This window comes from Barbus barbus (genome assembly GCF_936440315.1).
Source record: "Barbus barbus genome assembly, chromosome: 28".
NCBI classification, from domain to species: domain Eukaryota; kingdom Metazoa; phylum Chordata; class Actinopteri; order Cypriniformes; family Cyprinidae; genus Barbus; species Barbus barbus.
The window spans coordinates 25793381-25818355 of NC_136756.1; the positions used below are offsets into that span (position 1 = coordinate 25793381).

A 24975-nucleotide genomic window follows, 5' to 3' on the forward strand; every position below is an offset into this window, starting at 1 on the left:
GTCTCTCACACACCGACAAGCGCGAGCCACAGGTTGCTGCTGCAGGACTGAGCTGAAATGTTGCTTGCACTCATCTAACACAATGCAGGGGGCTACAAGAGAGTGCTAGGGGGTCCGTGGACATGTTTAGAGAAAAAAACTGTGTAAAAATAATTTATTTGCATAAAAAAATACAATTAAAAATGATTTTATTTGAGTGAATGAATAAATAGAAAACGAATACATCGAACTGGATAGTACTATAGTAAGCATTAAAAATATTTAACAGTATTTTCCAAATATATTTTACAGATATTTATATTTTTTCCACAGTGTAAATTGGGACTTTACACAGAAAAACATAAACATATAGCTACAATATGTAGCTAAATTTTAAGATGAGGGTCTGTCGCACGAGGATGATCATATTTGGGGGTTCGTGGCATCTGAAAGATTGAAAACCCCTGACATAGTGTATAATCAAAATAATGTCAAGCATACATACTGCATATGAAATACAATAACACAGGAAGCATAAATCATCTTTTATTTGATGCGCTGGAAATCATATGCACAAAAAAGTTCCATCTAAATCCTGAATTAGATATCATTCTAAAATGGAAAAATATGTAATTCCTCAGCCAGTGCTGACAATGTCACATTATAATGATTGTATAGCATGCCATTGTAATCCAAATGCGGCAGTGAGTCTTTGTACAAAGAAAAATAATCTATTTCAGGAAGCAAGTCTTACAGTGCTGCCACAATTCAACATCCAGTTTCCATGGCAACTGTTACTAGTGTGACAGGGTAGCCGTCACACGGATGCTGCAGAAACTTAAAATGAACCACTGTCTTCATCAATCAGAACAGCTAAAATAGAAGTTCAATTAATGATCGATTAATGGTCATGTAATTCATTGTAGGTGCTTCAATCTTGAATCCCAAAAGCACGCACGCAGTTTGAAAGCATTTTATCGAACGCCATATTCACAGACAGGATGAAGAACTGATTATGTGGACAGGGTAAGCTATACACAGTTTGTGTTCTTATTATTTGTAGATTCAACAAACAAATAATTACTACTTATATTTTGAAGTACACTAAATAAAGTGTTTATTCCAGAATCAATCTGTATTCACATTTTAGATATACATAAGGATTGGATTCATAGTATAATTTTGTGGCTTGTTGAAATGACTGAAATTAATGGTAGCATTCTTATTTCTATAAAAAGTCCTGTTTTATGAAAATGACCATTTATTAACCAGATAACACCAGTAATGCAATCTCAATACAATTAATAATTTGCTTGACATATTTAAACAAGAGAAGTCTCTTACATATTCACTTTTCATATAGACTGTCTAATCTTATTTGAAGTGGTTTAAAAAGGTCATGTGTTAATGTATTGTGTGTACAGTGATATAATTATTTAAAATGATCACAATGTCACTGACAGTTGTACTGAAAATGTATTTATTCAGCAAACTTTTCAAAATAACAGTATAACCTGTTAAAAGGCAATGTTCCTCTGAACCTGACTGCCATAAAGCAGTCAGCCATAATATGTGCAAATGTAATACACTGTGCTGTGATTGGTGTACTGTACTAAAACACCTCTCTCCTTCTGTCCTCTGGAAGATCTTTCAGACCTTGCAATTCCCTCAAACCCTATGAAAACAGATTTTCTTAAGCATCACAATAAACTGAAAAAAGGACAAGCAAGTAAACCGTAATGATTTGTACCTCTAAAACCATGCGGATGTTGGCCTTTATCTTTGCTGCATCTTTGGTAAGGACCTCAGTATACCTGAAATTTTCCAAATAATGATGAACATCTGAACATCTCAAGGTAAAAAACATGAACATTTCAAAACAATCAAAAACCAAATGCTCTCTTACTCTGTTAGCTGATTAGCCTTCTTTTCTATGAACTTCAAAGCCTCTGCATGTGTGAATTCGACAAAGAATCCATATCCAACTGCCACATATATTTTTGATGCATCAGGTCTAAAAATGAATGAATCCTTTATGAGTTTGCCCTTTTTAAGCCCAAAACACACTGCACGATTTTAGCAATCCTATAAGATCACAGCATGTCACACTGTGCGACATGGATCTCATAAACTTGGCTACGACTGTATGATGATGACATCTATTGACTCGTACGCTACGACGTGTGTTTCTATAGAAGAATAACACGTCATGACTCATGAGTATGCGCTAGAGGTATACAAAAAGAGCATGATAAATCAAACTTTAGCAGTTGTATTTTTTTATGCGTGCTGAAAAAAAGTGGAAGTGGCAAAAGAGGAAGGGATAAGAGCTTTTTTTAAGCGCCATGTGACATTGATTTCATGTCTCATTTTTATTGGTTGGTCAGTAAACGTGGATCGTAGCAGCAAACACACTGTGCGATGATCATGCTGTATCGTAGGCTTTCTTTGGTCGCAAGACCGTGACAACGGCCGACTTTGAACCTCTCTCACTATACGACACAGGACCACCGATTAGGAGCCACGATCACAGAAATCACCACGATTGTTTCACGATGCCAGTCTTTCGTCTGGGATAGCCGAAAATCGTGCAGTGTGTTTAGGGCTTTAAATGTTAGACAGAGGCATTGACGCACAGTAGACAGACATCAGACTTGCAATACTTACACATGAGCCTGCACATAGAAACTGCAGCCAAGGTCGACATCTGTTTTGAGTTCCTTGCTGTCAGTTTCCTAAAGATGAATAAAATACAGCAAAAGCAACTCATAATACACATCACTCAATACAGAATGAGAGCAAGAAAACGACAGAGACAGGAAGCAATAAATGAAAATATTTTGTTGAAAACAAAAATATTGCATTAATTAATTAATTAAAAAGGAGAGATAAATACCTGAATGCTTTTAATTGCGTTCTTCAGCTGAAGATATTGAGCTATTTTCTCATACACAGCATCTCTTTGCTCCAATACTTTCCTGTCAGAGCACAGAGTTAAAATAGTAGTAGATCATTTTTATCCATCTATTTTTTTTATCTATTTTTATCATATATATATATATAAAGAGAGAGAGAGAGATTTACATATATATATATATATATAACACACATTATCACGTAAAATGGGTATTTATATGGAATCCAATGGTACTTCAAATAATACCATGGTATTACGATAGAACATATTTAAAGAAATCATGGGATTATCAAGTAAACATGCTAATAGCATTGCTATTGCAGGTGTTACACCAAAACTGAATCTCAAGCGATGATACTTACTGCAAGTCTCGTTTCAATACTTCGTTGATAAACGTCTCATACTGCAAGACTTTTTCATTAATACCAGGCGCCCCAGGAGTCATGATATGAGAAAAAAGATGGTTGCAGATCGACTATGATACAGCGATATTTATTTTAATTTTAGCCTGTGTTTCTAATATTAAAGTACATCGATAAAAAGCTTACAGTTGACAAATTAATTTGTTTTTATAGAAAATGCTCGACTGTGTGAAGCTAAACCTTCCTTCAGCCTGTCACGTGCTCTCCACTTGTTTACAAGATACACGGAAACGTCTTCGAAACCGGAAATTGCGTTAAACCATATATTTTAAATATATATATATATATATATATATACATTTTATATATAAATAAGACAAGCCTGTCCGTTTAGACAACATAATAAAATATAAATGCATATGTAAATATCTCACAGTTCAAAGTAGTAGTGATGGGACGTGCGACTCATTTCTGCAAATCGGTTCTTTTAAACAATTCATCTCAAAGAACGAGTTAAAAATGTTTCTTTTACGATATGACGTTATCCCCAACATCCTCGCGTGGTTTATTATATGCTCCAAACGTGTAATAAAACTAGTTATATGCACACGTTACTACTTATTATTAAAACTATATCTATTTCGTTTACATGTGTTAAAACTGTCAGGTTCAACAGAGACTCGGTTCAGTGAGGACTCGATGAGCACACAGACCGATACAGTCCAGATTCGACTCAATAGAACGATTCACTATTCGGACCTCGCTACTAGTTCAAAGGTCAAAAAGCAGCTGTGCATGTGGCGCATGTTCATGCAGTAATGTGTTGCTACTGTCGCATAAAAGTGCTGTAGTTTTACCATAGTTTGACTTTTCATCGTGTTGTAATTTGAGTATTAAAATAAACTTTTAAAGTGCCAGATAGTTGTAGAGGATAGTTTTGGTGTAACTTTAGGAAATGGCAGGTCCAGAGCTGCTGCTAGACTCCAGTATTCGCCTGTGGGTTGTTTTGCCCATAGTCTTCATCACATTCTTCGTCGGAGTTTTGCGGCATTATGTCACTCAACTGATTCATAACGAGAAGAAAGTGGATCTGCAGCAGGTGTCTGACAGGTGAGATGACTGATGCATGCAGCCAGGTGTTTAACCATAAACATGTTATCATGTTAACTCACAACATATAGACTACTATAATAATAATAATAATAAAAACATGAATGTTTAAAATACCATCTATAAAAATTCTAATTATATTCAATACTTAATTTTAATAAAAATAATAATTGACCTATAAATGATACCTGTATTTATCTTTAAAAAGTTGCCTTGGCAGAAGGAAATTTCGTCTATAAATTGTTGTTTAATTATATTAATACTGTATTTTGCTAAAATAATTTATTTATTTTTTTTGGCAAAATTAAAAGTTTTGATTGCTGAGTAAATTATATGGTCAGTAATTGAACATTATTGGTTAGAATAGAAATACTGTATGCAAATATCTATTCTTGATATCAGGGAATAAACAGGTATAATTAATTATGCAAAATCCATCTGAATTAAAAAGGAGACATTTCCTAAATTCTCAAATTTTGCCCAAATATGATCCTCGGATTTTTTTTTAATTTACTAAATATGTAAATACAATAAATCTGCTTTATTTCTTGCAAATATATTAAATACTAGCCAAGTTTGAATTATTTAGAGCTTCAAGAAACATTTTGAGGAAAGAATGTTTTATGATCTCATTGGGACTGTTGCAGTTTATACATAATCATTGCTAATTATTTTGTGAAAACATATACATTTATCCGTTTTGATTCATTTTAAATCACAGCCAGGTGTTGCTGCGCAGCCGCATCCTGAGAGAAAATGGAAAATATCTTCCCAAACAGGTATTAATGACTTTATCAAAAACAGTTGCCAGCATATTTACATGGAATATACTTCTAAAACTCCATTTATTTGTTTGTCATTGATCAATAATGCTGTCCCATTTCAGTCATTTGCCATGAGAAAACACTATTTCAACAACCCTGAGACTGGATTCTTCAAGACGGTCAAAAGAAAGGTGATCCCCAAAAACCCAATGACCGGTAAGAGCTACTTTAACATCCTAAAATGAGACGAAATGACATACTCCGCTTCATTATAACATCTTGCATCACCTGTCCCAGACACCAGCATGTTGATGGACATGATGAAAGGGAACCTGACCAATGTGCTGCCAATGATTCTGATTGGAGGATGGATCAACTGGGCCTTTTCTGGTTTTGTCACAAGTAAGAGCTTTAGTTATTTGTCAGAATTAAAGGAATGGTTCACCCAAAAATAAGGATTTGCTGAAAATGTACTCAGATGATGTAGAGGAGTTTGTTTTTTAATGGGAACCGATTTGGAGAAATGTTGCATTACATAACTTGCTCACCAATGGATCCTCTTCAGTGAATGGGTGCCGTCAGAATGAGCGTCCAAACAGCTGATAAAAACATCACAATAATCCATACAACTCCAGTCCATCAATTAGTAATGTCGTGTGAAAAAGCTTTGTGTTTGTAAGAAACTTCCTTCGGTGAAGAAAATCCAAGCTCACTGTAGAAAGCGATATTATAGATAGAGAACTTATTTTAGCTGAAAGCAACGATTTAAAGTTAAAAACGTCTTAATGATGAATTTGTTTCTTGCAAACACACAGCTTTTTGCTTCACAAGACATTAATTGATGGACTGGAGATGTTTTGATCAGCTGTTTGGACACTTATTCTGACGGCACCCATTCATTGGTGAGCAAGTGATTTAATGCTAAATTTCTCCAAATCTGTTCTGATGAAGAAACAAACTCATCTACATCTTGGATGGCCTGAGGGTGAGTAAATGTTCAGCAAATTTTTATTTTTGGGTGAGCAACTCCCTTAAAACTATAAAAAGGATCTAGTGAGCATGTGTGAAAGTGGTATTTTTTCTAAAACAATCATTTGTAAGTGTGATTAAATTCAGGGGTGTAGGAAGCATCTGAAATGTGAAGGGAGACATTCTAAACCTTAACAGCCGGCTCATGAATTTTAATTGGGTGATGTAACGTTTGGCCAGTACATTCATAACTCATTTTCTGAAAGGCAGACGTTGGTAAGTGGGCTCAAACTATAGTAGGATTACCGTTTGTTCAGTCCACTGCTGATGCAAGTTGTTGGCGGTGGCTTCTGTTCTCTCTTAAAGCAGCTACATTTGTTTTTTCTCGGCATTACCAAACAAAAATATAATGACTATTAGAGGATGACTAGAAAATGTCTAAAAGTTGTAGTGGATGCTATTAATCTGATTAAATCTCAAGTGAATGTTTTTTTTTTTTTAAAGTAAGCTTGTAAGAGTTGAATTGTTACAAAAGTCTTGTTTCTCTTTCAGCTAAAGTTCCGTTTCCTCTGACTCTGAGATTCAAGCCCATGTTACAGAGAGGAATTGAGCTGATCTCTCTAGATGCATCCTGGTACAGTATTCACCTGTGATGGGTTTTATTTGTTGCCAGAAGCTGAAAACTGAATAAAATCTGAATTTGTTGCTCATAGGGTCAGTTCAGCATCATGGTATTTTCTCAATGTGTTTGGGCTCAGAAGCATGTACACCCTCATACTTGGACAAGACAATGGTTGGTTGTTTTATGACTTCAGTTATATTATATAATGCGTTATTTTAATATAATAAAATACTTCTATACTTCATATTATTGTATTAATTGTATATTCAATTTTTAAAATTTTAACTGTGAAATTGAGATGACTTTCTCAGCTATTTAAACTAAAAGTTGTTTATTTTCAGCTGCAGATCAATCAAGAATTATGCAGGATCAAATGACGGGAGCCGCGATGGCGATGCCTCCTGATCCTAACAAAGCATTTAAGGTGAGTAGAACATCATTTGCATAAATTAAACCATTTATATGTGATGTAAATCATTCTCATTATATGAATTTATTCTGGGACAAACATGCACATCTGAAAAAGAAAAAAAAAAACTAACAAATTTAGTTAAAGTTAATTTTTCTTGGGAGTTCAGCGCCTACAGCCCCAGAGGACGGACTGATGCATGCAACAGCAGCGCCGATGTGGAAACGTGGTTGTTTTAATTTCATAACCTCATCATCTTCGGATAATTGCGAAACCTTAAACGTTGCCGTTTTGAAGTTCACATAATTACAGAACTATTGAAACATCATATTTCTTGAGGAGTGCAGATTGTGTTGGTTGCAGTAAGCCATTTCAGTCAAACAAAAATAATTATAAAGTTGGAGAGAGAGATAATGTGGTCATTTACTCACTCTCATGCTGTTGTTAGAAACCCGCATGCCTTTCTTTCTCTTGCGGAACACAAAAGGAGATGTTTAGCAGAATGTTCACACTCTTCTCAAGTGTGTAAAGCTCTGCAATGCTCTAAACGTATTCATTACCATTGTTTCAGGGCGAGTGGGAAGCTCTGGAGATTGTGGAGCACAAATGGGCCCTGGAGAACGTAGAGGAGGAACTCATGTGTCAGGATCTAAACTTCAGAGGACTCTTTAGCCAAGAACTACAGTAAAAACAACCGTTCTAACGACTGTCTGATTGCAAATCACCAGTGCTGTTAAGATGGTTTAATTCACAAGCAGATGTGATTCTTAACATAAGACTGCAGTGATCCTGATAGCGTTTAGTTAGTTTTGAATGAACCTGAATATCCTGCAAAGCATCCACAATAAGTCTGACATGTTTTCGTGAACTGGGAGCGTTGCACATGAACACTTAATTTGTTGTAAGCACAGTATAGATCAAAATTTTATTCATTTTTGCCAGTTAATACACAGAATTTCTCATGTCTTAGTGTATTTATGTGTGAAGTGATGCCTTGAAAATATATTTTTGGGTTAGTTGTTTCTAAAGTGTTCTTAAAATGTCAGTTTGGTTTTCATCTTTGATTAAACGGTCTCTATCCGGCAGATTTTCTCTAGTGTGGTTTGGAATTATAACAAGTTCTTGATTTACGAGCCATTATTTCAGTCCGAGAGATATTATAACAGCAAATTGAATGTAAAACGGATACTATTTTGGTCACTGTGCAAGAGATATTTAATAATTTAATAAACATGATATGAAAACCCTAAGGTGAGGAGGAAATCAGTTTGTGCTCGCGTCTTTGATTGAATCAGACGAGAGGAAATGGTTGGTTAGTCTAATGTTTGTGAATCGCACAGAGGTGAGTCAAATGCTTAACACTTACACAACTCCACGTTTCAGATTGAAAATACTACATACTCAATATTCAAAACTCCAAAGCTTTTATTTGATAACTTCTATACAAAAAAATGCCCCCACAATGCAAAATCACAAATTTGAAATTTGTGTGTTATACTGTGAAACGGGCTTTAGAAATTTGTGTAGCATTGACAGAAATAAACTATTTCTCAAACCAGTTGAATTGCTGTAATATTTCAGTTATTTACAGCTGACCATCTGATGGATTTCACTGAAATACAACCATGATCGCAGATCACACAGTAGCTCTGATTGTAATATTATAAACATGCTGCGTTTAAGAAATTAGGCTGTACTGCATGTGGCTTTCTGAAGCTGTTGATTCCAGCACCTGTGAATTATTTTAGAAATAAATGCTAGAATGAAGCCAAGTGCTGTGAAATAGTAAAAACTGAAGCTCTTTTTAAACAGATCATTGCATTTATTAAACCTTGTACAAAATGGAAGACTGCAGATGAGAAATAAATGAGCTAAATCATTTGAGGAACTGTTTTAAAAACGAACTGTCCATTAGTAAAGCAGAAAAGAAAATTCACACCAGTTCAGTTCGTAAATCTCACAAATCCAGTCAAGAACATAATGGGTCATTTTTAATTTACAATACTATCATGATGTGTAGACATTTTCATACTAACAATGGTCATGAAAATGCTTTTTTTTTTTTTTATAAAAATATATTTTCATATTGTTTCCTTTGTTTTTGATGTCTTGTTCTGGACAGGTTTTGTGGGATTCAGCTGTGTTATTATATTAGAACATACTGAAGGTATTAAGCACTCCTCTGACAGTGATATATTTATATAAATCTCTTAGGACAGTGCGATAAACTGTGTCCATTAAAATCAGAGGAATGCAATAAAGCAGTCACTTAATGGGAAGTGCAAATGAAAAAGCATTTTCTATAAGATCTTTACGCAGCGGGCCAAATGAATTACAATGAGAGCAGCTGAGAAATGTTAATATGCAGTCAGTACAAACCGAGGGAATGCATTTCCCATTGCAAAAGGAGCTACGCCTCCTTTTATTCAGAGGTAAAACAACGTAAATGGAAGCCAAATGTGTCCAATCTGACCTCGACTTTATAGTCAGCATTTATTCATATCAAAAGATGTGTATACAATTATATATTCAATCTATAATTAACAAAATAAAATGAAAGCTCCCACATTCCCAGCATCTTATCCAAATGATCAAAGATAATACAACATTTATTACAATACAAAAATACTGTACAGAGATGCCTTAAAAATCATGTAAAGAGCTCTATCCAGAAAGCGCTTTGCTGAAATATTCTCATAGTTCCAAAGAGTTTGTTATAAATTGCACGCAATTAGTCCAAAAGAATGAAATATTTAAATCTTGCTGTGCATTTCCTTTCAATTAAGATTAAAAAAAAAGCAAATTCTCGCTGGAAAACATGCCTCCGTTTGTGTCCCGCAAAAGAGTGGCTTTTCCCAGACAGACGGAAAAAAAATCACAAGAATGAAAATAAAAATGGAAGATCTTTAGAAGCCGCTCTTTAGAATTACAATCTCTCACTCCACATTAGCATCTAACAATTACAAAAATAAATAGTTCACGAGTGAGTGGACAGAAAGCTATATCTCAATTACCTCCACCTATTTCTCCACCCTCACCTTTTTACAAGATCTCAGAAATCTGAAGCAGGATTTCTGAACATGACATCCCTGATATGAGAAACCCCAACAGTCCCTGCTGAAAGCGCCCATGATGAACGTCGCTGCTTAAAATGAAAAATGAAAGAACACATCGGTGATTATGAACTGCGCAAAATCATTGCGCGATCTCTGAATCCGCCGCTACCAGCCTAACCCGTTTCCTTGAGTTCGTCATGCAGAAAAAAACAAACAAAAAAACACATAAATCTACATTCCCACCCCATGATGCTCGTGCACCAGCCTGAGAGAGGTGCCCCTGCCTCGCACTTCCTGTCGGAGTCAGAGCAGAGGTTCAAGTTTCTGTTAAGATGGTCGACAGTATGCGAGAAAAGATAAGCGTAAGGAAGAATGAAGTGAAACGTGTAAAAGACGTAAGGACAGAAATCAGTCCGTCTCCATGCTGACACAGGAAGAGGCTCCATCCATGCCATCGTGGGTCTGGGATGAGACGTGGTTCTCGGGCTGGCTGGAGGAGGGGACGGGTGGAGGGACGGTGGGCTGGCGGATCTTGTCTTGGCGCTGGTAGAACAGGAGGTAGGCGGCACTGGTCTACAGGAATGGAGGGAGAGAGAACATTTCAGTGACCATTGACTGTCAAACGTCTTGCATTTACAATACCATTCAAAAGTTTGGGTTCGGCAAGATTTTTTTTTTATGTTTTTGAAAAGTATGTTATGCTCACCAAGGCATTTATTTGATCAAAAATGCAGTAAAATAGTAATATTATGAAATATTATTACAATTTAAATTTTCTATTCAAATATATATATAAAAAAAGAATTATAATGCATGCAAATATGTGTATGCTAAAGTGAAATGTTGAGTCAATTGTATTTTATTCTATCTTACGTTTTAGAGTTGTTGTGTAAGTGTCTTTTGTTGCATTGATCTTGTTATAATGTGTTGAGAAGCCAAAGACAAATTTCCACTTGTGGACAGTAAAGTCAAATATAATTTATTCCTGTGATGAAAAGCTGAATTTTCAGCATCATTACTCCAGTCTTCAGTATCACATGACCCTTCAGAAATCATTCTAATAAGCTGATTTACAGCTCAAGAAACATTTCTTATTATTATGTATGTTGAAAACACTTCATATTTTTGTGTAAACAGATTTTTTGATGAATAGAAAGTTCAAAAGAACAGTTTTGTAACATTATAAATGTCTTACCTATCACTTTTAATCAATTTAATGCATCCTTGCTGAATAAAAATGTTAATGTTTTGAAAAAAAAAAAAAACATACTGACCCCATAGTGTGCTTATTAAATAGTTTGGTTTGTTTAGGTGTACTTTCGTAAATTTCCTTAAGCACTATATAGTAAGCTTATGAATTGTATTTTCAATATTATTATTAGTCAACTACCAAATTATGCCCGAGTATCATTATCTCACTCTGGCGGCCACCATGAGTTTATGTAGAATAAAACAACTCTTGTCCATTCATATGACAATTTCATGTGAACATCATTTTAAACAGACCAGTCTTTTTTGACTCATGTGGCCAAGTCATTTCAGAGGCTGAGAAAGTTATTGTATTTTGAGGAAAAACAAACATTTCATTTTAGAAGAGTATGCAAATAAAATTTAATAAAAAAACATAAAGGGTCTATTTTGATTTCATGTTGATAAAGCAAACCACAGGAAGGTGCATTCATTAATCTCACCACTATTTGTTCCTCCCTTGCATAGGTCACCTTGCTGTCGTCAAAGTAGTACCACTGACCGTTGTCCTTGTTCCGGGCATAACTGGTATCTAGAAGGGAAAAAATGTTTGTGCAATGTTATTGTCACTAATCAAAATAGCATGCCATTTTTGCTGTTTAATGAAGGCTAAGGAGACTGATGCATACAGTGTCCATCTCGTAGTCCGCCGTAGTGGTTCGACACAGAGATCAGGTCATATCTACAGGGAGGTTCAGTACTGTTCACTGTCTTCTTTAGGAGGAAACCTGAGAAGTCCAGATCCCTGAAGTCAGAAAAATAGAGCAATAACAACATCTGAACCACATGAAAATAAATGTTATAGTCTAAGTATCAATCATTGAAAGAAACAAATATAAAGGTTGCTCATCAATTTAAATATTGTAAGGATGTGAAGGAACACTTAGGACCCCATCACCATCACATAAAAAAATAAAGCATTTATAATTGCACACTACCATTCAAAAGTTTGGGGTCAGTAAGATTTTTTTTTCTTTTCTGAAAGACATTACTAATTTTATTCAGCAAGGACACAATAAACGGATCAAAAATTACAGTAAAGATTTGTAATATTACACACGACTTCTATTTCAAATAATTGCTGTTATATTTAATTTTCTATTTATTAAAAATTCTTGAAAAAAAATGTATCATGGTTTGCACAAAAATATTAAATAGCACAACTGTTTTTAATAATAATCAGAAATGTTTCTTAAGCAGCAAATCAGCATATTAGAACGATTTCTGAAGGATCATGTGACACTGAAGACTGGAGTAACGATGCTGAAAATTCATAAAATTTTACAATATATTCAAATAGAAAACGGTTATATTAAATTGTAATTATATTTCACAATATTACTGTTTTTACTGTATTTTTGATTAAATAAATATAACCTTGGTGAGCATAAGAGACTTCTTTCAAAAAAACATGAAAAATGTTACCAACCCAAATTTTTTGAACACTAGTATGTCTTCATCTCACAAACAGTACTTCATCTTACCGCAGGGGGAACTCCACGATGGTATCCAGTTTCTCTCGAGAGTATTTTGTGTAGGAGAAGCGCTTTAAATGGATGATGAGAACCTCAGGCAAAGACCACAGATCCAATTTCTTAGTGGCAAGCTGATGCTTTTTACATGTTGGACAATACCTGCAGACCACATAAACAAGCAATCCAGTTCTTTAAATCCATCACTAGAAATTATGAAACGGCTGGTTATGGCTCTAAATTATGCAATAAACAACACAAAATGTTTCTCTTTCTTCATGCTCATGAAGGATAGACTGGAATAAAAGGATAGAATCTGTAATAGCTCCAAGTAATAGATTACCAGGGGTTTTCCTCTTCCAGCGTCTCTACCGTGGTAAAGAGCTCTATACATTCCTGCAGCTGCACTGTGGTTTGCTGGTGAGGGACATCCATGCTCTGATGCTTTATATATTTCTGCATAAACATAAAAAACACATTTGCAAGAGAAATGCTGCAGTTTGCATAGCTCAAAAACTTAGGTTCTCTAATAAAGGTTAAAGAAATAAAATGGATTTTGATATTTAATTAAAAGATCAAATGTGACACTGGACCACAAAACCATTGGGATAGTTTACCCAAAAATTAAAATTCTATGATTATTTACTCACCCTCAATATTGCATTTGTGTTTTGCATATTAGAAAGCTTAAAAAAAAAAATCACTGTGATAGCAGACCAATGGTTCCTGACTGGTGAGCACAAGTTTTTTTTTTTTTTTCATTTTAAGCATATGTGTTTATATTTATGTACATAATAATCTCTGGTGCTGTGTTGGGTTGAGAACCACTGTTTTTGACAAATAAATTGACAACGAAAAGCTGCAGTGCTGGTTTAAAACACTTAATATTTAGTAATATTAATGATTTTACTGCACTGTCACTGTCAGATGAGAACAAAACTTTAACTGAATTAAGCTAAATAATGAAAACATTGTCTTTTGTAGAGCTGCTGTAAAGCTGAACTCAATTAGTTTCATACCTAATGAATTCTGCAACAATGATACTGTTATTTAACTGAACACAATCAGTTGAAGTGACTCGAGCTGAATAAAGACACGGCCTTCTGTAGAGCTTCTTGTAGCTAAATTGAATTTTTTTCACAATTGAGCAGCTTTACACCGTTATTGAACTGAATCAACACTGAACTGACCACAGGTGAATAATGACACACTATTGTCTTTATAGAAATGCTTTACCGCAGACTTTGCATATCATTAATTCTGCTATTTTCCTGTGCATTACTGTGAAGTTGCTTTGAAACAATCTACATTGTATAAAGCTCTATATAAGTAAAGGTGACCTAAATTGACTACAGAATACAGATGCATAACTGCATTTAGGAGTACTGCTTTAAAATGAGCATGACAAAACTTCTAATGGAATAGATTGGACTGAGCCTTGTATGAGAGATTACATTCATTTCCTAGTGCAGACGAAAAGCAGTTTTAAGGATCAAAGAGTTCATTAGAAATCTTACCTCGGCTTCATTCTCATTGTAGTACTTCTTCTTCATGTCAGGGTCCCAGTCGATGGCGATGTATGGCTGAGCTAAACAGAAACAGTGAGTCATTCCATTAAGAGCAGGAACATTTATACTTATGACCACTCTGAGTTAAAAGATACCATGACTATGAAAAGATGCGAATTGAGCAGGCGGAGAGATAAAAGACACGCAATCTCAATTTGTTATGACCCTTGCTTGTGCGCACAAGACCCTGAAGTTGTACAAAAGCATCAGAAGTGTCTGTAATAAATTGAGTTTCTCATTAGTATGTACTCACAGCTGAAAGAGAAGCCGCCGTCCGCCTCTCCCATCCCTCGCTCCGTGGTACCATTAGAGTTCACCGCTTGAACGGTAAAGAGGGCTTTTTTCTGCCTCTCAGTGTAGCGCCGTCTTCCCGGAAGCCTCTTATTTGCCTGAGCGCAAGATGCGGCCTGCTCTTCTTCCTCGTCCTCATCTTCGTCCTCTTCCTCCTTTCCTGAAGGTTCCGCGCCAGCACTTTGGTCCCCGTCAGTGGCATCTTGGGAGTTGGTGTCAGTGCTGCCGCATGCTGATTGGCCCTCCTCAGTACTGCTGCCCCGGTCCAGTTCGCTGCTCGACGACTCCTCCTCAGCTCTCTCCTCCCCCTCGCTGCTCGGGCTGGCTTCTGATTGGCAGTTGTTCTGCTCTTCGGCCTGGCCGCTTTCTTGAGTCTCTTCCTCTTTCTTGGATGGCCCTGCCTCCTCAGAATCTTCCTCGCCCTCATCTGTTCAGAAATGAATTATTGTTTATACACAAAATGCTTGGGGTCATTTAAAGTTTTTGAAAGAAGTCTCTTATACTCATTTATTTGATCAAAAATACAGTAAAATAACAGTATTGTAATAAAATATTATGAAATTTCAAATAACTGTTTCTACTGAAATATTTCTAAAAATGTAATTTATTCCTGTGAATTTTCAGCATCATTACTCCAGTCTTAAGTGTCTCATTATCCTTCAGAAATTATTCTAATATGCTGATTTGCTGTCAATATAACATTTCTTATGAAACATTAAAACAGTGGCATTTTTATTAAAATGCTTTGATTAATAGAAAATTAAAAAGAACAGCATTTATTTGAAATATAAATGACTTTACCATCACTTTTAATGAATTTAATGCATCCTTGCACAATACAAGGATAAATAAATTTAAAATAAAAACAAAGTCATACCATCACTAACTCCATTGGTCTGAGCCTTGTACAACTCTTCCTCATCATCTTCTTCTTCCTCCTCCTCTACTTCTTCTGAAGGGTCTAGCGGACGGACATATCGCCTGTGCAGGGACACAATTATGACACATATGAATGGCAACCCAACTCTGGCCTTTAAAAAAAAAAAAAACGACCACGAAAGCTTTATGCACCCAAAAACCAGTGATACCGAAATAAAAATGCACAAAAACACAATATGATCACAGAAGTTACAAGAAGCAGTTAGTTACCAGATTTATACAAAAAAAAAAACTTATAATTGAATGCATTTATTGGCAGTAAAATATGTACAAATATAATAATCAATACCAGGGATGTCCAGTCTGCAGGACCGAGTTTGGACAGCCCTGATCAGTACAATGCAGTTAAAATAAATAAATAAAGGAAAAATACAAAGCATCTGTATAATTAATACATTTTAATACCAGGACTAATGACATACATAGCTGGTAACAATTTTATAACCATATTAATAGTAATATTTTTGATTTATTGTTGAAATAATGTCATAATGGTCACTGTATGTGTTTTCCTTTTATAACAAAGACACACAAAAAATGTAAAACATATTAAAAACTAAACAACCCCAATATTTAATGAAAACTAGCTTGTGACAAACAAACATGATTGATAAGACTTACGCCAGTCTTTTCAGGAGGAGCTGGTAAAGATCTTCCCGTGTGCACTGGGTGCGTGGCACAGAAATCAGCAGCGGGTGACCGAACAGGGAGGTGCTATAGCTGTTGCTTCCCGAGCCGTAATCTCTGTAATGGGAGCGTTCACGCATATAGATGGCCATAACCACCTCCTCACCCTCCTGATCCACACAACCACTGCTCAGCTGATACCTGCATCAACACACCACAAAACACATTTAGACCCAGCCGACTCTCAGGATGCAGCTTTGATACATATTGTTTTAGTTTTCTTTCCTTAAAAGCTGAACTTAATGCATTATGAATTATATTTTGAAAATAAACTGCATTATATGAAATGAAATCAAAAAATCTTAAAGGCTTGGAAAAGTCAGACACTAACAACAACTGAAAAAAAGAAAAACATATATAAATCGATTTTTATACAAATATATAATTATATATAATAATAAATATTTATGTTTAAAAAAAAACTTAATGAACCAGGCTTAATAAAAAAAAAAAAACATTTGTGTGTGTTTGCATGTCTGTACAATTAAAGCGGTTTACTCAGATTAGTTCTATCTTACACAAATATATCATCCCGGTCCAATATACAGCTTAAGGATTCGTCAGCCTGGTAAATCCTATAGAAGCGGTGATTGAAAACATCAGCCACAGCCATCTGTGAAGAGCAGATCAATTATTAGCCCAGAACAAATATAACATTTGTCAGTAGTAAATGAAACTTAATTTGCCAGTGTTTCAGTAGTTAAAATGCTTGTTCAAACCTGGTTGGGAGGGATGCCTGTTGCCTGAGAGAGGGCAGTGCACAAGTCAATCACTCGGCCAGCTTTAGGTACAATCAGACGATACTGCAGAAGGAAGACAATCACGTTCATCAGTTATCAGGATGAACAAAACTCACAGTAAAGCAGTGGTTTTACTGAATCCTTACTAAACTCTGTTCAACAGATCTGTCAGACTACTTTGCCCTAAGCAAAACTGGTTCTGATGACATCATCACACACCACCAGCTGTCTTCCTATTTACAAACCTGCAGCGCTACATCATTCACATCTGCCAAACTCATAGCATGGGCTCACTCATAATGAGCATGTCTGTCGTGCTGCACATATGCTGCTTTTCCTGCCAATAGTGAATGAGCATTATGGTATTTTGCTGGGGGTTTCTTCAGTATATGACATAACACAAACCTGGGTGGGTTTAGCTGTGGGATCCAGCGATACATAGAACACCTCCATGACCCTCTCCTTACTAACCGGTAAGGGCACGCTCAAGTAGCAGAAGGGGTCGAAGGTCACAGAGACCTTGTTGCATTCGGGACACACCAGCGTCGACTTAAACAACCCGTGGAATGTGTCGACGATGACCGAATCGTTCCGCCGCAAATGGTTGCACCACGCTTCCTCAGCAACTTCCTGCATTACAGAAGTAGAAATTTGATTCCCATAGTAACACACTGTTTTGTTGTGGAGTTATAAATATGGTTACACTTAAAGGTTGAATTTAACAGACTAGGCTGGAAAAACTGGTCGATAAATTAATCAGTAGATATTTTCAAACATCTATACGAACTTTCTATAAAATAAAATAGAATGCAATTTTAAAAAATAATAAAATAATAATAATAATAATAATGTTTATTTATTATCATTTAATGATGAAAAATTAAAAAGAACAACAACATTTAATCAAAATAGAAAGCGTTTGTAACAATACACTACCAATCAAAAGTTTGGGGTTCAGTATGTTTTTTAATTAATACTTTTATTCAGCAAGGAAATGTTAAATTGATCAAGAGTGAGAGTAAAGACTATTATTGTTACAAAATGTTTCCATTTTGGACAAATGCTGATTTTATGTTTTAATTTAAAAAATTTAATAAACAAACAATCCTGAAAAAAATCACAAAATTTTGCACAATAAAAAAAAATAATAAAATAGATTGGAATTTTATTACACAATTAATAATGATGACTAATTAACCATGGAAATGTAATTATGAAATAATAAAAATTCATTATTGCATAAAATAATTAAAAATAAGCATGCTTCACTAACATCACAAAAAATTTATTATTTTTATTTTCACATTTACTACATTTAGTTTGGTTGTAAACAAGAGTTGCAACAGCATTTAATAAATGAACTATCGATAAAGTGATATGTGCCACTGATAAATATGGCATGACATTACGAGTTATTCTTTGTGTCTTAGTGTGTGTGTGTGTGTGTGTGTGTGTGTGTGTGTGTGTAAAAGCACCTGGTCAGGTCGGCCATCAGCATCCCTGAGTTCAATATACTCCTTCTTTTTGACCCGGTTGAGGTCTTCATGTAGACCGTCCAACAGAAAAGACAGCAGCTCCTGAGAGTCGTGTTGCTGGTAGCCCAGAAACTGTGACGCAAAGTGGCCGACCTTAGTCTGCAAAGACATACACAAACAACGCTGCTTAATTTCTGTACGATTAATGGAGCAAAACTAAAAACAAACAAACAATCATAATTATAAAGTGTTTACAGCCTATAAATAACTTACACTGATCAAAAGTGACCGCAAAGAAATAAGACACAAATACTGTAATCACAGTTGTTTCTTCATATTAAGTTATTTTATTAAGCCTTTATTGATATGAAAGCAGAGAGAGGACAGGTAATGATAAAAAGAAAAGGGGAAATGGTATTATGAATTAGAATGGGAACCAGATTTGAAATGGACCAATTGATTTTAGCTCCACTGGTGTTTGCAAACAAGTTTTGTACTAAAAAACGGTAATGCAGAGTGATCACTACAATTATATGAGCTTTATTGGCCAAGTATGTTTACACATACGAGGAATTTGTTTTAGTGACAGAAGCTCCACAGTGCAACAGAGAGACAGCAACAGGACAGGACACAGATAATAAAGAATAATACAAATATCCAAATAGGCAATGTACAAAACAGCAAAAACACAATATATAATATAGACAATTATGTGTGTACAAGTCTGATATGTGCAAATTTTAAATAATGTTACCTTAAATTTAAAATGATGTTACCTTAAATACCCGAGGAACCACAGAATAGTGCCTGCCTGACCACATCTGTTTGATGACATCTGCGTAGGCTTCTGCAATTTCACCCTTCATGCCCAGAGGGTTGGTGAAGTTCAGCTCCTCCAGATACGAGTTCCTCAGGAAGTACTCAGTCAGTGGTGGCGTGTTACCCAGACACTGCAGGGGAAAAAATGCACAATTCACTTTAAGAAAAGCCTTTTGTCAAAGTTGTGAGACTGAGTGTTCAGCAATCCATGACCTCTGACCTGTAAAGCTGAGTTCATGAAGCAGGTGTTGCCTAGGTTTGTGAGGCCACACACTCCAGGAGGCCCTCGATACGGGTCCTCGTCAGCAGAGTTCCGCCTAGAGACACAAAATTCCATATAAATTCCAAATAACCAATAAAAGACACTTAAGACACTTACAGTGGCCAAAAATGCTGGTTAGGTAGTTAGCTAGGTAGGTTTTAATTCTTTTTGAGGTTAATCTTATTATGTTAGTACAGATTTTTGCAGCACAACCAGTTATAATTTATACTTATATGACTATTTTCCATTCTCTCTTTGACAGTTAAAATAAAATTAGCCATTTAGGAATAAGTTACAATTAAAAATTAAGTGTAAACGGCATCTGTTATATTTTTGAGCACTTTTGCAAACCATTCTTTTCAATCATACAATGCATGACTATAAAATATATTATATTAATGTAAACAATAATATCAGCCAGCATGCATACAGTACAGTCACGTACAGCAATATACACTATATACAAAAATTCACTGCATTATTATATCACCACAAAAAAAGTAAACAGTATATGTAACTGTAACTATATTACAGTTACACAAAATAGAAATATATTATTGCCCCGCTCTATATATAAAGTTGGAAATATAAGTACATCCAAATTCATCTGTATATATACAGTACACTCATGTGATGTGTTATATATACACTATACAGCAAATCCCTACTGCTTGCTTTTATTGTCACAAAATGTAAACTATATTATCGCCCAGCTCTAATCTGCTAAATGCGACTATAAGACATTATGATATTAATATAATATATACATCAACATTATGATATTCTGTAATGCTGCTTTGAAATAATGTGCATTAAAAAGCACTATATGGGTAAATTTGTCTTGACTATAATACAATGCTTTATGACACTGTAAAAGACCATCACATCATAAGGTTGTGGAAGTGCTGATCAAGTGATTTTGCCCTCCAAGGTTCAATAAATGGTCTTTTGATCTGGGTAGGAACTCTGGGAAGTTGAAACATTCTTAGTGCATTAAGCTCTTTAATTCCAAAAAAATATATAAATATTCCTCATGGTATGACCTCTCAAAACATGGTCCATTTATTTTGAAACTGATTTGTACCAGGCAAAATCTTCTTTTTAACCTACTATAATGGTTGATTGTTTATTGGAATCTGGCATAAAAGAAATAAAGGATTTATCCTACAATAAGCCTTTAACCTTCTACAACTAGCTACCAATGTAAATGAATGGGGCTGATGATACATATGTGGACGTTTGAGCATTTTGTGCATTAGACACGTGTCTTTCCATTTTCCTAAACAAAAACAGAAAGGAAACTTGCATTAGTGCACAAAAGAAGGAAGCTGGTGTCTTTATACTCACATGATCTGAGGCCTGGATGTGGGCCACGTACCATCCGCATTCCTGATCTCCATAATCACCGTCTGCAGAGCGAGCAGAGCATGTTAGGACACAACACACCCACACACAAACAAACAAACACATACAGGGTGGCCCATGACAGAGCATTCATTTACTAGTAGCAAAGTTCGTCTATATGACAAACCTGCCAGGTGAGGTTATGGGCAGTGCTTATTACAGTAAATGTCACCAAATGGTTACATAACATAACAGATGACCAGAGTGTAAATGGCAGGTGTGTATTTTACCATGCCGGAGCTGAGGCAGGCGTCTAGAACAGTCATGTTAAGGTTGCGTAGCCTCTCTGAGCTCGTATCCGTACTCCTCATCCAGAGTCGGCTCTCAGCAGTCTCTGACACGTTAAAATGCTGCCGTATCTTTTGATGTATAGCGTCTATCAAACACAAATACACATGTGAGATTTACACACATACACGCACTCAGAGATCTGCATCGGTTTACAAAACATAATTACATGCCAAAAATAAAATAGATCTGCGAGAACAACATTCTGTAAATTAAGTGGCAGAGTTTTAGCTAAACCTTTGATGCGCCAAAGAAGACATTTAGTACATTTTAATTTAAGTATAGTGTAAGACATTTATTATGCCTGTTTATTAAGCATAATTTAATGCTTATCGCTAGCAGAAATTGTAATGCATTGATGTAACTGTCATATAACTTAAAATACATAACTTCTACTGTTCATGATTTTGAGGTCGGTATGATTTTTTTAAGCAAAAACGGTAAGCAAAAACGTTTCAAATAACAAGAATCTATTTCATCAAGGAACCCAGAAACAAATATGAATGTACAGCAGCAAATCAGCATATTAGAATTATTTTTGAAGGATTATGTGACATTGAGTATCACAGGAATAAATTACAATTTAAAACATATTAAAATAGAAAACAGTTATTTTAAATGTTAATAATATTTCACAATATTACTTTTAGTGTATTTTTGATTAAATAAATGCAGCCTTGAAGAACATATCAGACTTCTTTCAAAACTTTTACTGACCCTAAACTTTTGAACGGTAGCGCATTCATACATTAATTTGTATAGCGAACAGGACATATACATCATTAGAGGATCTAAACATCACAAACTGAGCTTAGCACAAAGCATGCAAACTTCAAAGATACATAGTTTACAGTGTTGCTGGAAAGTGGACTGAATTTATTTTTACATGTTATTTCGGAAGCATTAATTAAAACAGAAGCCCTAGTCCCGATATTCATTGCAGTGATTTTACATGCAGAAAGCAGAGTGAGATTGTATCTTTAATCAGACATTTTGAAGTGTCCAAATACTTTTTCTATCCATTAACAGCCTGTACTCACGTATCTTTTCTGCTCGACTGAAGCATGCAGATACAGTACTCTCCATGTTGCTAGAAAGACAGAGGTAGATCTCCACAGGGTAGACCTCTACTTTAACAGTGCTGGGAAGATCAACAACCTGCAAAGAGAAAGAAGATTACTGACAAACATGGCCTATTTTGAACTTAACATCTCATTTAATTTTAATAGAAAGAAAAGTCAACAGTCTGGTTAACACTACCTTTCTCTCCAAAGGAGTTTGATCGTCCATCATGTCATACCATGACAAAAGTTTATGCCAGGCTTCTGCAGGGACGAGGACAAAGTCCTCATTCTCCGACAGCCTCTCTTTCAGATGATAGGAATCCAGATCTACAGAAAGCATACAAAGTATTTCAAAACATCAACCTCCATAATTATTAAAGGAATGATTCACCCAAAAATGAACATTTGCTGAAACATTTCTCACCCTCAGGCCGTTCAAGAGGTAGACGAGTTTGTTTTTTCATCAGAAAAGATTTGGAGAATGTAGCATTACATAACTTGCTCACCAATGGATCGTCTGCAATGAATGGGTGCCGTCAGAACGAGAGTCCAAACAGCTGATAAAAACATCACAATAATCCACATGACTCCAGTGCATCAATAAACATCTTGTGAAGCAAAAAAAAAGCAGCAAGTGTTTGTAAGAAGCAAATTCATCATTATGGTATTTTTTAAACCATTGCTTTCAGCTAAAATACAAGTCCTCTATACAATAACATCAAAGCATTACTATGGATTATGGACTCATATTCTGGCTAGAATGATGGATTTGTTTCTTACAAACATGCATCTATTAACTTCACAAGATATTAACTGATGGACTGGAGTGGTGTGGATTATTGTGATGTTTCTATCAGCTGTTTGAACTCTCATTCTGACGGCACCCATTCACTGCAGAGGATCCGTTTGGGAGTGAGTGACATAATACTAAATTTCTCCAAATCTGTTTTGATGAAGAAACAAACTTAATCTTAGATGGCTTGATGGCGAGTAATTTTTCAGCAATTTTATTTTTTAAGAGAACAGATACTAACCGACACTAAACGCTTCTTGGTGCTACTATGGGATCTTGTGTGTAAGTTAACATCACAGAATAGCAGCACTTACCTTCATAGAGCTCAGTGTTATCAATTTTCCCGGGATAGGAGGAGGAATTTTGGTCCCCGGCGTGTACATACTCTTTCCACTGATCATACCATCTTTTGTCCAACAAATACCTGCAATACAGATACATGCACCTGTCACATTCAACACTGATTGGTTGTGTCAGTCCCGCATCATTTAATGAGCTTTAGGACAAATCTGTTTAATGTAAACTGTAAAGGGCGCCAGTGTCAGACATGGATTAAGACACCAAACACTTGTCATTTGCCTTTAGGGACGAGAAGGAATTACAGCTGCCTTTCCTGTCCAAGGAACAAACACAAACCGAAAGTAACTTTCCCATAACAGACTGACACACCTTCTAGAGATGGAAGTGAAACTTAAAACAAGTGCATTAAAGACTTAGACACCATAAAACTAGATCATGTGCACATTTGCTTAATGAAAATGAAAAGAAATGAGCGTTTAAAGCGGGTGGAGTTGATGATGTTGGAATCTGGAAAGACAAGCAACCTGTCAAATCTTAATTATGCCAAGGAAGCTGTTAACCAGGAAACCCGAGCTATTAGGCCTGAAAACTGACCTGTATGTTAGTTTCCTTCTTTTATTTGATATCTGAATCATTTAAATCTCAATCACATTGGCATGGCTGCTACTAAACCTGAAGAAACTGCAGACCCTCACACCGCACAAACTCCAGAGCGTTATCAATTTTACTGAGTTCTGTCGGGGATTTATCTGTGCTGTAGTTGTTGTTGTTTGTTGAATGTTTGTTTGTTTGTTATTAAGGCTGAAGTTTCTCTCACCAGCTGTCTCCGGACCGTAGCTGCTGCTGGTTCAGGTTGTCGATCTCCCGCCACTGGGTCTCTAGTCCCGGAGGCTCCGTGGCCGAACCGGTGCTGCTGTTCGCAGCCATAATCACTCAGAAAACCCGAAAAGCGCCGTTAAAGCCGCATAGACACACCGGAATGTTTTGACGCAGGAAGTAGGAAGCGGTTAGAATGACAACTTCCGCCCTGCGTGGCGTACGACGAGAGGGCGTGTGCGATGGGAGAAAGTTTGTTAGATCAAATCTGCAAAATAAGTCCAGAAAGATATGACCAGTATCTTTCCACTTTAATAATTTTTTTTATATATATATATATATATATATAATTCTGCAATTTAATTCAGCCTAATACGATTTTATTTATGCATAACTTACTACGTTTATATATATATATATATATATATATATATATATATATATATATATATATGTGTGTACTTTTTACTTATAGATTCGTTATTATGAATATATAAATACTAATTCATGCATTAATTATTATTCCATTAATTAATTTAACTACTATTGCTGAAACATTTAACTATTAAATGTAAAATGTCCCATAAATCAGCTAAAACTGATGATGATGATTATTATTAT

The 24975-nt window shown here is 35.5% G+C and overlaps 3 protein-coding genes across 3 annotated transcripts; 1 reads left to right on the forward strand and 2 right to left on the reverse strand.

Annotated features, from left to right (window-relative positions):
* Positions 1-160: 160 nt before the first annotated feature.
* On the reverse strand, positions 161-3738 carry LOC306847957 (protein UXT-like). Its single transcript, XM_079382221.1, has 6 exons — positions 3259-3738; positions 2876-2957; positions 2647-2714; positions 1886-1993; positions 1730-1793; positions 161-1654 (listed from the first exon to the last, which is right to left on the reverse strand). The coding sequence occupies exons 1-6, from the start codon at positions 3339-3341 to the stop codon at positions 1592-1594; spliced, it is 468 nt and encodes a 155-aa protein (XP_079238347.1). The 5' UTR covers positions 3342-3738; the 3' UTR covers positions 161-1591.
* Positions 3739-4023: 285 nt separating this feature from the next.
* Positions 4024-8694, forward strand: LOC306847960 (ER membrane protein complex subunit 3-like). The gene is made up of 9 exons (XM_079382224.1): positions 4024-4368; positions 5090-5147; positions 5255-5348; positions 5430-5534; positions 6654-6735; positions 6815-6894; positions 7065-7147; positions 7704-8459; positions 8516-8694. Exons 1-8 carry the CDS (start codon positions 4214-4216, stop codon positions 7818-7820), a joined length of 774 nt encoding a protein of 257 aa, XP_079238350.1. The 5' UTR covers positions 4024-4213; the 3' UTR covers positions 7821-8459; positions 8516-8694.
* LOC306847958 (ubiquitin carboxyl-terminal hydrolase 11-like) lies at positions 8548-24591 on the reverse strand. Its single transcript, XM_079382222.1, has 21 exons — positions 24356-24591; positions 23553-23662; positions 22642-22772; positions 22422-22539; positions 21324-21469; positions 21037-21098; positions 19648-19744; positions 19385-19558; positions 18609-18767; positions 17539-17763; positions 17113-17196; positions 16912-17006; positions 16328-16534; positions 15645-15748; positions 14730-15194; positions 14426-14496; positions 13252-13364; positions 12921-13070; positions 12066-12181; positions 11880-11968; positions 8548-10761 (listed from the first exon to the last, which is right to left on the reverse strand). Exons 1-21 carry the CDS (start codon positions 24463-24465, stop codon positions 10597-10599), a joined length of 2991 nt encoding a protein of 996 aa, XP_079238348.1. The 5' UTR covers positions 24466-24591; the 3' UTR covers positions 8548-10596.
* Positions 24592-24975: the final 384 nt, after the last annotated feature.

Coding starts and splice junctions, on each gene's coding strand:
- LOC306847957 (XM_079382221.1), bottom strand. CDS start 3,341: ATGACTCCTGGGGCGCCTGGTATTAATGAAAAAGTCTTGCAGTATGAG. Junction 2,958..3,258: donor GTATTGAAACGAGACTTGCA/GTAAGTATCATC, acceptor GTGCTCTGACAG/GAAAGTATTGGAGCAAAGAG. Junction 1,794..1,885: donor AAGGCTAATCAGCTAACAGA/GTAAGAGAGCAT, acceptor GGAAAATTTCAG/GTATACTGAGGTCCTTACCA.
- LOC306847958 (XM_079382222.1), bottom strand. CDS start 24,465: ATGGCTGCGAACAGCAGCACCGGTTCGGCCACGGAGCCTCCGGGACTA. Junction 22,773..23,552: donor TAACACTGAGCTCTATGAAG/GTAAGTGCTGCT, acceptor TGCTTTCTGTAG/ATCTGGATTCCTATCATCTG. Junction 13,365..14,425: donor ACAATGAGAATGAAGCCGAG/GTAAGATTTCTA, acceptor ATGTTTATGCAG/AAATATATAAAGCATCAGAG.
- LOC306847960 (XM_079382224.1), top strand. CDS start 4,214: ATGGCAGGTCCAGAGCTGCTGCTAGACTCCAGTATTCGCCTGTGGGTT. Junction 5,535..6,653: donor CTTTTCTGGTTTTGTCACAA/GTAAGAGCTTTA, acceptor TTTCTCTTTCAG/CTAAAGTTCCGTTTCCTCTG. Junction 7,148..7,703: donor ATCCTAACAAAGCATTTAAG/GTGAGTAGAACA, acceptor CCATTGTTTCAG/GGCGAGTGGGAAGCTCTGGA.